At 39.0% G+C, this 13,076-nt stretch overlaps 1 protein-coding gene across 1 annotated transcript in view; it reads left to right on the top strand.

Moving 5' to 3' along the window:
* ATM (ATM serine/threonine kinase) overlaps positions 1-13,076 on the top strand; it is a 132,116-nt gene that overhangs the window by 67,063 nt on the left and 51,977 nt on the right. Inside the window, 7 exon segments of the mRNA XM_049778655.1 lie at positions 653-827; positions 1,282-1,446; positions 3,969-4,101; positions 5,457-5,552; positions 5,699-5,870; positions 9,500-9,641; positions 10,700-10,876. Of these exon segments, the coding sequence (XP_049634612.1) occupies positions 653-827; positions 1,282-1,446; positions 3,969-4,101; positions 5,457-5,552; positions 5,699-5,870; positions 9,500-9,641; positions 10,700-10,876 (1,060 nt within the window).

The following is a 13,076-nucleotide window of genomic DNA, read 5'->3' as shown; positions in this document are numbered from 1 at the left end:
GACTCAGGTGACCACATGGAATGTGGGAAATCGAATCCAGGTCCTACCAGGGCAGGCCGTGTAAGGCAAACGCCCTACTGCTGTGCTATCTCTTCAGCTCTGAATTCTGCCAAAATTCTAACAGTTATTATTTTTTCAGTATTTTTCTCGGAAGGGTTGCTTGGAACTACTTGGCAGGTTTTTGTTTTTTTGAGTTTTGTTTGTTGGTTTTTGAGTCATACCCAGAAATACTCAGGGCTTCTGGCTCTGCATTCAGCAACCACTACTCTTCACAGTTCTTAGGGAACCATATGGGATGCCAGAGATTAGACTCAGGTCTGGTGCTCTACTTACTGTACTATCACTCCAGCCCCTACTTGGCTGGATATGATTTGTTGATGTGATTCTCTCTCTGTGTGTGTGTATGTGTGTGTGTGTGTGTGTGTGTGTGTGTGTGTGTCTGTCTGTCTCTCTCTGTGTGTCTCTCTCTCTGTGTGTGTGTCTCTCTGTCTCTCTCTCTTTCTGTCTCTCTTTAACTTCTAAATCATAAGGAAAGGATAAGAGGGCAACTTTCTTTCTAGGCACACTAAAATTGGGGCTATTAGATAAAAATGACGTGGATGAGCTTATGTGAAAGATCCTTCTGAGCACTGACTGTTTTCCCCCTTGTCAGGCCTTCTCAGTTCGTGGATGTTTCATTGAGTAGCTTTTCCCTTTGTTGTGACCTGCTGAGCCGGGTTTGCCACACCGCAGTCACTCAATGTAAAGATGCTTTAGAAAACCACCTGCATGTCATTGTTGGCACACTGATACCTCTTGTGGATGAGCAGGTGGAGGTCCGGGAAAAGGTAATTTCCTGAATCATCTCCAGACTATTTGGAAACAGTAGTAAAGGATTTTTAGAAATAGTTGAGTGTTTTTTCTTACACTCATGAGGGTGGCAGTTGGCAGTACTGCGATGGTGAGTGAGATAGTATTACTGTTTTAGTATTTAGTTTCTTAGAGAATTAATGGCCTTTTTGTATTTCAGTGCCCATCTGTTAGTAGCACCATACATATTGGAAAGCACAGAAATAGCAATAACTAGTTGCTTAGAAGTAATTAAGAGATAGGGGTGTAACTGCATGTGTAAATATGTAAATTTGTGTTCAGTCTCCAATAAAATACACAAAGTAAAAAAAGAAGAAATGAAAACATTTTTCTGAGCTAGATTAGAGGAACTTTTGTCATTTATAATAGTAGGTTTGAAAATTTTGCTTTAAGACATAATTAAGCCATTTCTGCTTTTTTGATTATACCTAGGTACTGGACTTGTTGAAATATTTGGTGATAGAAAACAAGGATAATGAAAACCTGTATCTCACAATCAAACTCTTAGATCCTTTTCCCGACGATGCTGTCTTTAAGGATTTACGTGTTACACAACAGAAAATAAAATACAGTCAAGGACCCTTTTCACTCTTGGAGGTAATAGTTATTACATTATTTTACATTTTAATTTTTTGAATTAGAATAAATGGTAGTACTTTTAGAAAACCTCTAATATTGTAGAAGTAAAGTAAGAAACTGAATTCTTTTGTAGAGTTGTGCTTAAAGGCTAAGGAGAGGTATGGCATGCTTTATATCTGAGAACCCCTGATTCAGTCCTCAGCACATGGACTCCTGAGCTCCAATCCCAGAATAGCATTCAAGCACTACCAGGTGCAGCCAAAAGTGAAAACTAAAAATAAAGACTAGAAAGATATTACAGTGAATAAGGTATTTGCCCTGCCTATGACCAGCTTGTGTTTGATCCCTGGGATCCCATATGGTCCCCCAAGCCCACCAGGAGTAATTCCTGAGTGCTGAGCCTGGAGTAAAACCTTGAGCACTACTGTGTGTGACCAGAAAACTAACTAAATAAATAAATAAGATCTTTCCAAAACACAACGTCTATAGCAATGAGATTATGGGGACCAAACTTTAATAACCAAACTTAAAAAGGTGCCTGCTATGATGGCAGACCGAGGGGGGAATGGGAAGTACTCTGGGAACATTACTGAAAGGTGGTTGACACTGGTGGTAGGAATAGTTCTGAAACATTGTAAGTCTAAAACAAAACTATAAATAATTTGTAAATCACAATGCTTTACATTAAAAAACAATAAAGAATAAGATTTTTTGTTCGTTTGTTTTTGTTTTTGTGTCTCACCGGCAGCACTCGGGTTACTCCTGGCTCTATGCTTAGAAATCACCCCTGGCAGGCACAGGGGACCATATGGGATGCCGGGATTTGAACCACCGTCCTTCTGCATGAAAGGCAAACGCCTTACCTCCATGCTATCTCTCCTGCCCCAGAATAAGATCTTTAAATGAAAACATGAATCAGATTTTAAATTACAGCAAAAATATAAGTATCAAAATTTCTTTGTAAAGATCTGAATATTGAAGAAATGTGATAAAAATATACTTAACTTTTATATACATAAGATACTTTGATATCTCAAAATTATCATCTGATCCTTTGAAAAAATTAAGTATTTATATTAAAGATGATACATGCTTTTTAGAATATTTGAAATTTTATTTTGTTTTTATTTGAGAGACATACCCAATAATGATCAGGGGTTACTCTCGGCTCTTTGTTCGCTCTGGGATCTCTCTGACAGGGCTTGTGGAGCCCTATGTGGGGCAAGATTGGATCCCAGATAGGCCACATGTATGGTAAATGCTCTGCTGTACTAAAGTGCCTGTTTCAACTTACCAGATGAACTTTTTTGATTATGTTTAGATGAATATTTCTTGTAAGTCATATTATAATTTTAAATTTTTCCCTAAAATTTTCCGTAGTGTGAAAGTATATTAAAATTTATTGTTATAAAATGACAGATGGTACTAAATAAAAAGAAGTTTAAGCTTTTCCCTAAATGAGTATAGCAGTCTTTTTTTGTTTTGTTTTTGTTTTTGGGTTATACCCAGCAGCACTCGGGTTCCCCCTGGCTCTGGGCTCAGAAATCGCTCCTGGCAGGCTTGGGAGGACCATATGGGATGTTGAGATTTGAACCACCGTCCTTCTGCATGCAAGGCAAATGCCCTACCTCCATGCTATCTCTCTGACCCACTTAGAGCAATCTTTTTTTTTAAAGTGGGGGAGGGGATGGGGAGTTAAAGAGGAGGGGAAGGAGGGGGAAGATATGAGGGGAGGGGAGAAGAGAAGAAAAGAAGAAGGGAGGGAGAGGAGAGGGGAGAAGAGAGGAGGAGAAGGGAAGAAGAGGAAGGAGAAGAGAAGGAAGAGGGAAGGGGAAGGGAGGGGAGGAGAGTGGAGGAAAGAGGAGATGGGTGGAGAAGAGGGGAGGGGAGAGGAGAAGGAGAGGGGGAAGGGGAAGGGAGGGGAGGAGAGGAGGAAAGAGGAGATGGGTGGAGAAGAGGGGAGGGGAGAGGAGAAGGAGAGGGGGAAGAAGGGGAGGGAAGAGAAGAAGGGAAGTAAAGAGAAGGGGAGAGGGGAAGAGAGGAGGGAAGAGGAAAAGGGAGAGGAGGAGGGGAAGGGGAGAGGAGAAAGGAGAGGAGAGAAGTATAGCAATTTTAAAGCCTGTTATCATGAAAGTATATTAAAATAGAAATTACTAATAATAGATTTTTTTTTTAAGTAGGACTTCTTTATTTAGGTCAGGGTTAGGATGTATCCAGTGGTGCTTAGGGGATGTTCCTGCCTTTTTGCTTAGGGTCAATCCTAACGATGCTAAGGGATCGTGTGTTGCCATGGATTGAAACAGAATTGACTGCATGCAAGGCAAACTACCTTAAACCCATACTATTTCTCTGGTTCCTAAAATATTGTAGGATTTTAAATGGAAGAAGAAATTATTTCTGCCATATTAGAAAGTATTGATTGATATGAGTCACTGTGAAAAATGTTTGCTGTGTTTTTATCTTTTATTACTATTTTTTGCACAAATTTAACCATTGCACATCAAAAGAAAATTACATTTTCTACTAATTCCTTCTCTTAGGAAATTAACCATTTTTTATCAGTAAGTGTTTATGATGCACTTCCCTTGACAAGGCTGGAAGGACTAAAAGATCTTCGAAGACAACTAGAACAACATAAAGACCAGATGTTGGATATAATGAGAGCATCTCAGGGTACTAATTATGATGATATTTTATTGGTTCCTTTATTGATTATTGGTTCCTTTATTTTATTTTATTTATTTATTTTTGTTTTGTTTTGGGGTCACACCCAACAGTGCTTAGGGGTTACTCCTGGCTCTGCACTCAGAAATCGCTTCTGGCAGGCACAGGGGACCATTTGGAATGGCGGGATTTGAGCCACTGTCCGTTTTTGATTGGATGCATGCAAGGCAAATGCCCTACCACTCTGCTATCTCTCCGGCCCATAGATTCTTTTCTTTTTTCTTCCACCTCCTGATTCCTTTTATTTAAAAAAAACTTTTAGTTCTTGCACTTGGTTTTTATTCTTTTAGATTTAGTTTGATTTTCTCATCTAGTTTAGAATATCTTTTTGTTGTTGTTGTTTTATTTTTTTATTTTTATTTTTATTTTATTTTTTTTTTGGTTTTTGGGCCACACCCGGCAGTGCTCAGGGATTACTCCTGGCTGTCTGCTCAGAAATAGCTCCTGGCAGGCACGGGGACCATATGGGACACCGGGATTCAAACCAACCACCTTTGGTCCTGGATTGGCTGCTTGCAAGGCAAACATTGCTGTGCTATCTCTCCAGGCCCCTAGTTTAGAATATCTTTACTCATTTAAACTTACTTAACTAGAAGATTTAAGACATTTTATCTTTCTGCCATATACTGATATCACTTCTACATGGTTCTATTTTATAAGGAAGTTCAAAATAATTTATTTCCTGTTCTTGAGCTGTTCATTATTTGAACTTATTTTTCAAAAAAATAAAAGAACTTTATAGTGCATTTACTATTATGCAGTACCATCACCAAGGGCCTTTACACCCTCCTTCTCTTCTCTTTACCTCCTACCTTTACCTGTGTACCAGGACTATAACTTTCATTCAGCCCTCAGTGGGAGGATCAATCAGGGGAAAGGAAGGTCTAGCCAGACGAGACATAAGGACATGGGTAAAAGTCATGGGCATTTCAGTGCTAGTGATTTACTGCAACCTTCCACATCAGTATTATAAACTTAAACACTATTATAACTTGATTACCTAAAATATAATTTAAAAACAAAGGGTAGAGAAAAAGTTCGTATGATCATTTCTAGTTCAATAATTTCAAGTGTCTTCTGAGAATTTAAATTAATTTTTCCAGGGTGGAGAGGTAGCACAGTAGTAGGGTGTTTGCCTTGCAAACAGCCGACCCAGGACCAACGGTTTGAATCCTGCTAGGAGTGATTCTGAGCAGAGAGCCAGGAGTAACCCTCAAACATTGCTGGGTGTGGCCCAAAGACTAAATAAATAAATAAATAAAACCAAAAATAAATTTAATTAATTTTTCCTAAACTGTTCCTAGATAACCCGCAAGATGGCATAATGGTAAAGCTGGTTGTTAGCCTGTTGCAGTTGTCCAAGATGGCTGTAAACCGCACGGGGGAAAGAGAAGTTTTAGGTAAACAAGGAGTGAATATGTGTGAGTGTTGTTTGCGTGGTCATCTTTGTAATATTTCAAGAGCTTTATGGTTTTTAAATCAGAAGCTTTATTTGATGTGTTGTCTTTGAGTTAGAACTCTATTGAAATGGAATTTCTCTTTATAGAGGCTGTTGGAAGCTGCTTGGGAGAAGTGGGTCCTATGGATTTCTCTACCATTGCCATCTGGCATAACAAAGATACATCTTGTACTAAAGCTCTTGAGTTATTCAAAGATAAAGACCTTCAGTGGACTTTCGTCATCTTGACCTACCTGAGTAATACGCTGGTAGAAGATTGGTGAGTGTTTCATAACACTGGAAGCTGTTAGCACTTAATCTAACACTCAAGAAGGATATCTTACATGAGTCAATATTTCCAGTTGAAAATTCCTCCTTTAGGGTATCATACTTTTATTTTAATTAGGTGTTTTAATGAACATTTTTTTATTTTATTAGTTCTATAACCAAATAAATCTTATTAAAAATACCTGGCACTTGATAGTGTGAAAAACATTCTAGACAAGGTATGAGTTAAATTCCTGTAAGAGCACACTAGATGAGCAATAAGAAATTTACTAGTGGAGTTTACAAGGAATTTTAGGATCTTAGAATAGGGGATATAAATTTGGAGTATTTGTCAAAATAGAAGGTACCCCTCTCTTCTCATCTGGACTATTTTGGTCCTTTTAACACAAATCACAGATCAGAAATTTTACAATTCCAAAAGTCCCAAACTGATCAGACAAGCTTTTCTTTTGTTTGTTTATTGTCTGTGTGGGGGAGGAAATTTTTAGGCTCAGAATGGGAGATTGCATTTGATTTCTTCTCTCATTCCCCTGAGTCCTTTTTAAAAAGAATCTTTCTGCTATATTTAAGCACCTCATCAACCCAATTTGGAGGATATTTTCACAGTTTCTGGCTCCATGACTTGGAAATAAATGATTGGTGATAATGTCTCTGCCATGGTTTCTTTGTGAAAGGACATGTATCTTTCTCTTCTTGTTAATATAAAAAGGTTGGCATGGGGGCCTGAAAGGTGTTACAAGGTTAAGGTGTTTGCCTTGTGTGCTCTAACTTCAGTTTGATCCCCAGCTCTAGACACTCAGAGTACTGACAGGAATGATCCATGAGCATAGAGTTTGAAGTAACCCCCAAGCACTGCTGGGTTTTCCTGGGGAAAAAAAAACCTACTTCAAAAAATCTTGGCATGGGGCCAGAGAGATAGCATGGAGGTAGTGCATTTGCCTTGCATGCAGAAGGACAGTGGTTTGAATCCCAGCATCCCATATGGTTCCCCGGGCCTGCCAGAAGCGATTTCAGAGCATAGAGTGCATGTGACCCAAAAACCAAAAAAAAAAAAAAAAAAAGTCTTGGCATGGTTTCTTTCACAACATTTTCTTTTTGTGGTTGGGTATTGGGGGGGGGTCCACACCTAGTGGCACTCTAGTTACTCCTACCTCTATGTTCAAAAATTACTTCTGGCAGGCTTAGGGGATCATATGGGATGCTGGGGATTGAACCGGGATCAGCCGCATGCAAGGCAGACTCCCTACCCTCTTCTATGGTATTGTTCTGGCCCCTCTTTCACAACATTTTCTTAGAAAATTTTTCATACAGCAAAGGCGAAAGGGTTTTTATTTGTTACCATTATTTGCTACCTAGATGATACCATTAATATTTTAATACTGTTCTTACATGTAGCCATCCTTCTATCTATGCATTAATTCCTGTCATTTTTATAAATTTCAAAGTATATGTGAAGAAGCTTTTTTTTGTTGTTGTTGTGCTGGAGGTTGAACCCAGGACCTCACCTAGGAGAGGCATGATGCACTCTGCTGCTGAGCCACATGTTCAGCCCCCACAGTTTTTCTTTTCTTTTTTTTTTTTTTTTTTTTTTTTTTTTTGGTTTTTGGGTCACACCCGGCAGTGCTCAGGGGTTATTCCTGGCTCCATACTCAGAAATTGCTCCTGGCAGGCACGGGGAACCATCTGGGACACCGGGATTCGAACCAATGACCTTCTGTATGAAAGGCAAACACCTTACCTCCATGCTTTCTCTCCAGCCCCCCCACAGTTTTTCTTAGAAGAGATTTTCCTCAGAGAATCTACAAGCTTTAAATTGCAATTGTTTTCTGACAAAGTACATAGAAATATTAGTGTAACTTAAGTATTATTTTTAGTGTAACTTAAGTTTGTAAACAAAGGAAACATATAAAATCTATTCTCACCACTCTATTTTTTTGTTGTTTTTTTTAGTTGTTGTTTTGTTTTTTTGTTTTCTCGACCACACCTGGTGACACTCAGGGGTCACTTCTGGCTATGTGCTCAGAAATTGCTCCTTGCTTGGAGAATTGAACCTCGATCCATCCTAGGCTAGCTCGGGCAAGGCAGATGCCTTACCGCTTGCACCACCACTCTGGTCCCTCTACCACTCTATAAGAAGAAAACAATTACTTTATATTTAAATATATGTAATGGCTCAGGTGTCCAAAGGGTATACTGACCAAAAATAGATGATTTGGGACAACTCATTCCAGACCAAGAATATCTGGGCAGTAATAAGCTTGATGTGTTTGTTGGTGGAACAGAGTGGAACCTGGGGCAGACGAAGATGAAATTAGAAAGGTCGAAAGACTAAAGAAATCTGCATCTTAGTTGTAATGGAAGCCACAGAGATTGCTTGAATAGTGTCAAAAAAGTAATTTACATTTTTCTCTGGCTTTCATGTGACAAGTTTTATAATTCCAAGGGAGATACATTCTATCTAAGTCCCAGTTGCTTCTCTCATGAAAATATATTAAATTAATACTTTTATCATGTTATTAGTTTATTATCTCATTACTCATTTCCTTTCCTTTTGTTTTTGGGCCACACATGGTGGTGCTCAGGGATTACTCCTGAGCTAGGAATCACTCCTGATAGGCTCTGGGGACCATATGGGATGCTGGAGATCAAACCCAGGTTAGCTTTATGCAAGACAAATGCCCTACTTGCTGTACTATTTCTCCAGCCTTTTGTTTATTCATTTCTAACTAGGTTTTTTTCCCCAAGTATTTTATGAGTTCTTGTCATTTATGGTATATCATAAACTATTTAATGAAGGGAATTCTTTTGCATTGTTTAGTGATATATTAACTGAAGAAATAGAAAAATTGCTTTGTTTTGGCTTTAATGATACAGAATTTTATAGATGTGAATTTTCTTAATAAATATTTAGATTTTTTTTTTTTTTTTTGGTTTTTGGGTCACACCCGGCGGTGCTCAGGGGTTACTCCTGGCTGTCTGCTCAGAAATAGCTCCTGGCAGGCACGGGGGACCATATGGGACACCCGGATTCGAACAAACCACCTTTGGTTCTAGATTGGCTGCTAGCAAGGCAAATGCTGCTGTGCTATCTCTCTGGGCCCTAGATTTTTTATTAAATGGGTATCTCCTAATATAAATTTTAGATATTTTCTTTTCTTTTTTTTTTTTTTTTTTTTTTGGTTTTTGGGCCACACCCAGCATTGCTCAGAGGTTACTCTTGGCTGTCTGCTCAGAAATAGCTCCTGACAGGCACGGGGGACCATATCGGACACCGGGATTCGAACCAACCACCTTTGGTCCTGGATCGGCTGCTTGCAAGGCAAACACCGCTGAGCTATCTCTCCAGGCCCCAGATTTTAGTATTTTCATTGGAAAAATCCTCAAGTTCAGATTTTCTTTTTTTTTTTTCTTTTAGTTTTTGTCCATACCCAGTGGTACTTAGGGGGTTATTCCTGGCTCTGCAGAGATCATGCCTAGAGGGGGGCTCATATGAGATGCCAGGTATTGATACCTGGGTCAGCTATGCACACAGCAAATACCCTATTCACTGTACTGTCACTCTGTCCCTCAAATTCAATTTTTGATATACTTTATAAAATTTGGAATTTATATGTTTTTCAGTGTCAAAGTGAGATCAGCTGCTGTGACCTGTTTGAAAAGCATTTTAGGCACAAGAAGTGGACATAGTTTCTGGGAAATATATAAAACAACAACTGATCCTATGCTGATCTATCTACAGCCTTTTAGAACATCAAGAAAAAAGGTCTCGTACATACATGATTTTTGAATATATAATATATCTAGAACAACTATATCTTGTAGGTTATGAGTATCAAATTACTTAAGTGTTACTATACTAACATTTAAGCCTTAAAAATGTTTCCAGCTCTATTTATTTGAATTCAAACATTCAAAAGATAACTTTTAATTTTGACAATACAAAAAGTTGGAATAAGTAGCCTAGTAAAGTGATGGTTGATTTGGGGGAGGGGAAGTCATAATTACTGTTTAGTTAGCAGTACAAAGCCCCTCTTCATATGAAAGACACAGATTCTAGGTGTGGTTTATACGTATTCCATGAATAAGCATTTATTTCCACAGCCTCTTAAGAAAATAAGGGATGTCCTATTGATCTGTCTTATTTTATAATCTTAATCTCATATCAAGGGTTTGTCTGCCTGGAAATTTAGCTCAGGACCTCCTACACACATGGGTACACACATTGGTACTCTATTACCAAGTCATTTTTGGCCTGGAAATTCTCTCAGAGATAATTAAGAACTCTTCTCCTTTTACCTAAGGAATCCTCCTTAATATTTTAATAAATGTGAGAAAAATATCAATAGTGGCAATATGCAGCTGGGTTTCACTAGTTTAATTTTAGCACATAAACTCATTGTTAAAATATTACTTCTAATATATAAAATACAATTTCAGATTTAGTGAAGTTATTAGTAATATAAATGATAAAAATAGTAATATAAAGCATAAAATGTAGTAAGTTTAGCAGTAGGTCATTTCTCATTGAAATTAGTTCCTTCTGCTTTGGGCGTGTTTTGTATCAGCATTTTTGATCCATTGAATGTACAAACAGTGAGAGAACTCAGGTTCTTTCTTCCTAGACCAGTAAGATATTTTCCCAGGCCCTCTGCCTCTCATAAATATAACTGCATTTTAAATTGAAAAGGGAACTACTGCCTTCAAGTTTAGTATAAACTCATTTTATTTGAAAATATGTTAATGTATAAATAATTATTTTTGGATTGATAAGGTAAAATGTATGTCTGTGAGCTTATCTACATTTTATGCTTTAATTTCTAGTTTTTGGAAGTACCCCAACTTGACATAGAAAGATCGCTGGAAATCTTAAATGATGCAAACCTCTGGATTCCTCAAAATGAAAATCATGATTCTTGGATAAAAAAACTGACATGTGCTATTTTGGATAGTGGAGGCACAAAAAGTGATGTTCTTCAATCACTGAAGCCAATGTGTGAAGTAAGAGATTACTTGACTTGATTAGTTTGACTAATTCCTTTCCACCTGCCATTTTACTTCTAAGTTTTCTTTTAAAAGTTTTAATTACAGGCTGGAGAGTTAGCATGGAGGTAAGGAGTTTGCCTTTCATGCAGGAGGTCATCGGTTCGAATCCCGGCTTCGCATATGGTCCCCCATGCCTGCCAGGAGCAATTTCTGAGCCTGGAGCCAGGAATAACCCCTGAGCACTGCCGGGTGTGACCCAAGAACCACAAAAAAAAAAAAAAGTTTTATTTACAGGCCAGAGAGATGGTACAGTGGGTAGGGCGCTTGCCTTATACATAGCAAACCTGGTTTGATCTCTGGCTTTCCATATGGTCCCCTGAGCACATCAGGAGTGATTCCTGGGGGGCAGAGCCGGGAATAAACCCTGAACACCACTGGATGTGACCCCAAAACAAAACAATAAAGCTTTCTTTGCTTGTCCCATTCCTCTTGACTCCTGCATACACATTTAGAAACTATGTACCTAAAAAGAGTTTTCTGGAACTGTACATCATCGATTTTGGGCTGGAGGAAGTATGAGCCTTATCTGTCATTGTTCAAGGGTCTTATCTGTCTATGCATGTGAACCATATACAGTGCCACAGACTGATCCAGTCCTTGAGTACCTTAACCATATACTTTCTAGCCCTCTTTGCATCATCTTTATGTATTATAACTAGACTCAACTCTTTTGTTTGTTTTGTTTTGTTTCTTGTTTTTTTTTTGGGGGGGCCATACCTGGCAGTGCTCCAGTTACTCCTGGCTCTTCGCTCAGAAATCGCTCCTGGAAGGCTCAGGGGACCCTATGAAATGCTGGGGATCTAACCGGGGTCTGTCCCATGTTGCCGCATGCAAAGCAAACGCCCTACTGCTGTGCTATCGCTCTGGCCCCATACTCAAATCTTGTGAATTCTTTAGCACATCTTTATTAGTCTTTTTGTTTTCACTTTTGGGTCATATCCGGTGGCGCTCAGGTTGCTACTCCTGCCTCTGAGGTCAGTAATTACTCCTGGCAGGCTCAGGGGACCACATGGGATAACCATGGATCAAACCCAGGTCAGTCCCAGGTTAGCCGCATGCAAGGCAAATGCTCTATCACTGGACTGTCGCTCTGGCCTCAAGAGTTGAGTCTTGATAAAGTGATGTTGCTGATAGAAAGTTTAAAAAGCAGCCTTGTTTCTATAGAAGATAGAAAAGTGAGAATACTCACACCCTGTCCCACATCAACAGAGAATGCATTCACTACACACAGCTCACAGGGAAAAAGCAAGATTTATAGCAAAATCTGGTTTTTAAATTTGTCTTTTGTTTTAAAGGAATAAGTTGAGCAGCAGGGCTAGGATTAGCAGTTAAAGAAAGAACAGAAGAAAAAGCTTGCAGTTGGAATAATTTATTATCATGTGTGTGGTAGATGATCAGTTGTATGAACATGGTAGTTTGCAAAGCAAGTTTGAATGTGGCACATGCATTAGCATTTTTTTAATGCTTTGTAATAAACCACAAGTAGTCCAAATTGGATACCAGAGATATTTGTAAGAAATGTAAATTCGGGGCTGGAGAGATAGCATGGAGGTAAGGCATTTGTCTTGCATGCAGAAGGTCAGTTGTTCGAATACTGGCATCCCATATGGTCCCCTGAGCCCACCAGGAGTGATTTCTGAGCATAGAGCCAGGAGGAACCTCTGAGTGCTGCCGGGTGTGACCCCCCCCCCCCAAAAAAAACAACTAAATTCAGAAAGAATAAGACATTTTAAGATGATTGTTTATTAAATACAGAAAACATGTACAAATCAAATATTTTACACAATTTGAATGTACTGATTTGACCCCTGTAATCACATGGTCTCTCTAGCACTTGCAAAAATGGCCCATGAGCTGAGAGCCTGGAAAAGCCCCTGAGCAACTCCAGGTATGGACGAATCACCCTCCCACCAATAAAGAAAACTACTTTTTTTTTTTTTGGTTTTGGGGCCACACCCAGTGACAGTCAGGGGTTACTCCTGGCTTTGCACTCAGAAATTGCTCCTGGTTCAGGGGACCATATGGGATGCCAGGGATCAAACCCAGGTTTGTAGTGGATCAGCCACGTGCAAGGCTAACGCCCTACTGCTGTGCTACCGCTCCGGTCCCTAAAGAAGACTACTTTTATTGGGGCAGAGAGAGTTCAGTGGTAAGT

This window comes from Suncus etruscus, chromosome 8, assembly GCF_024139225.1.
Source record: "Suncus etruscus isolate mSunEtr1 chromosome 8, mSunEtr1.pri.cur, whole genome shotgun sequence".
NCBI lineage: Eukaryota > Metazoa > Chordata > Mammalia > Eulipotyphla > Soricidae > Suncus > Suncus etruscus.
The sequence above is the reverse complement of the archived record's forward strand: the minus strand, read 5'-3'. Positions and strand labels throughout refer to the sequence as shown.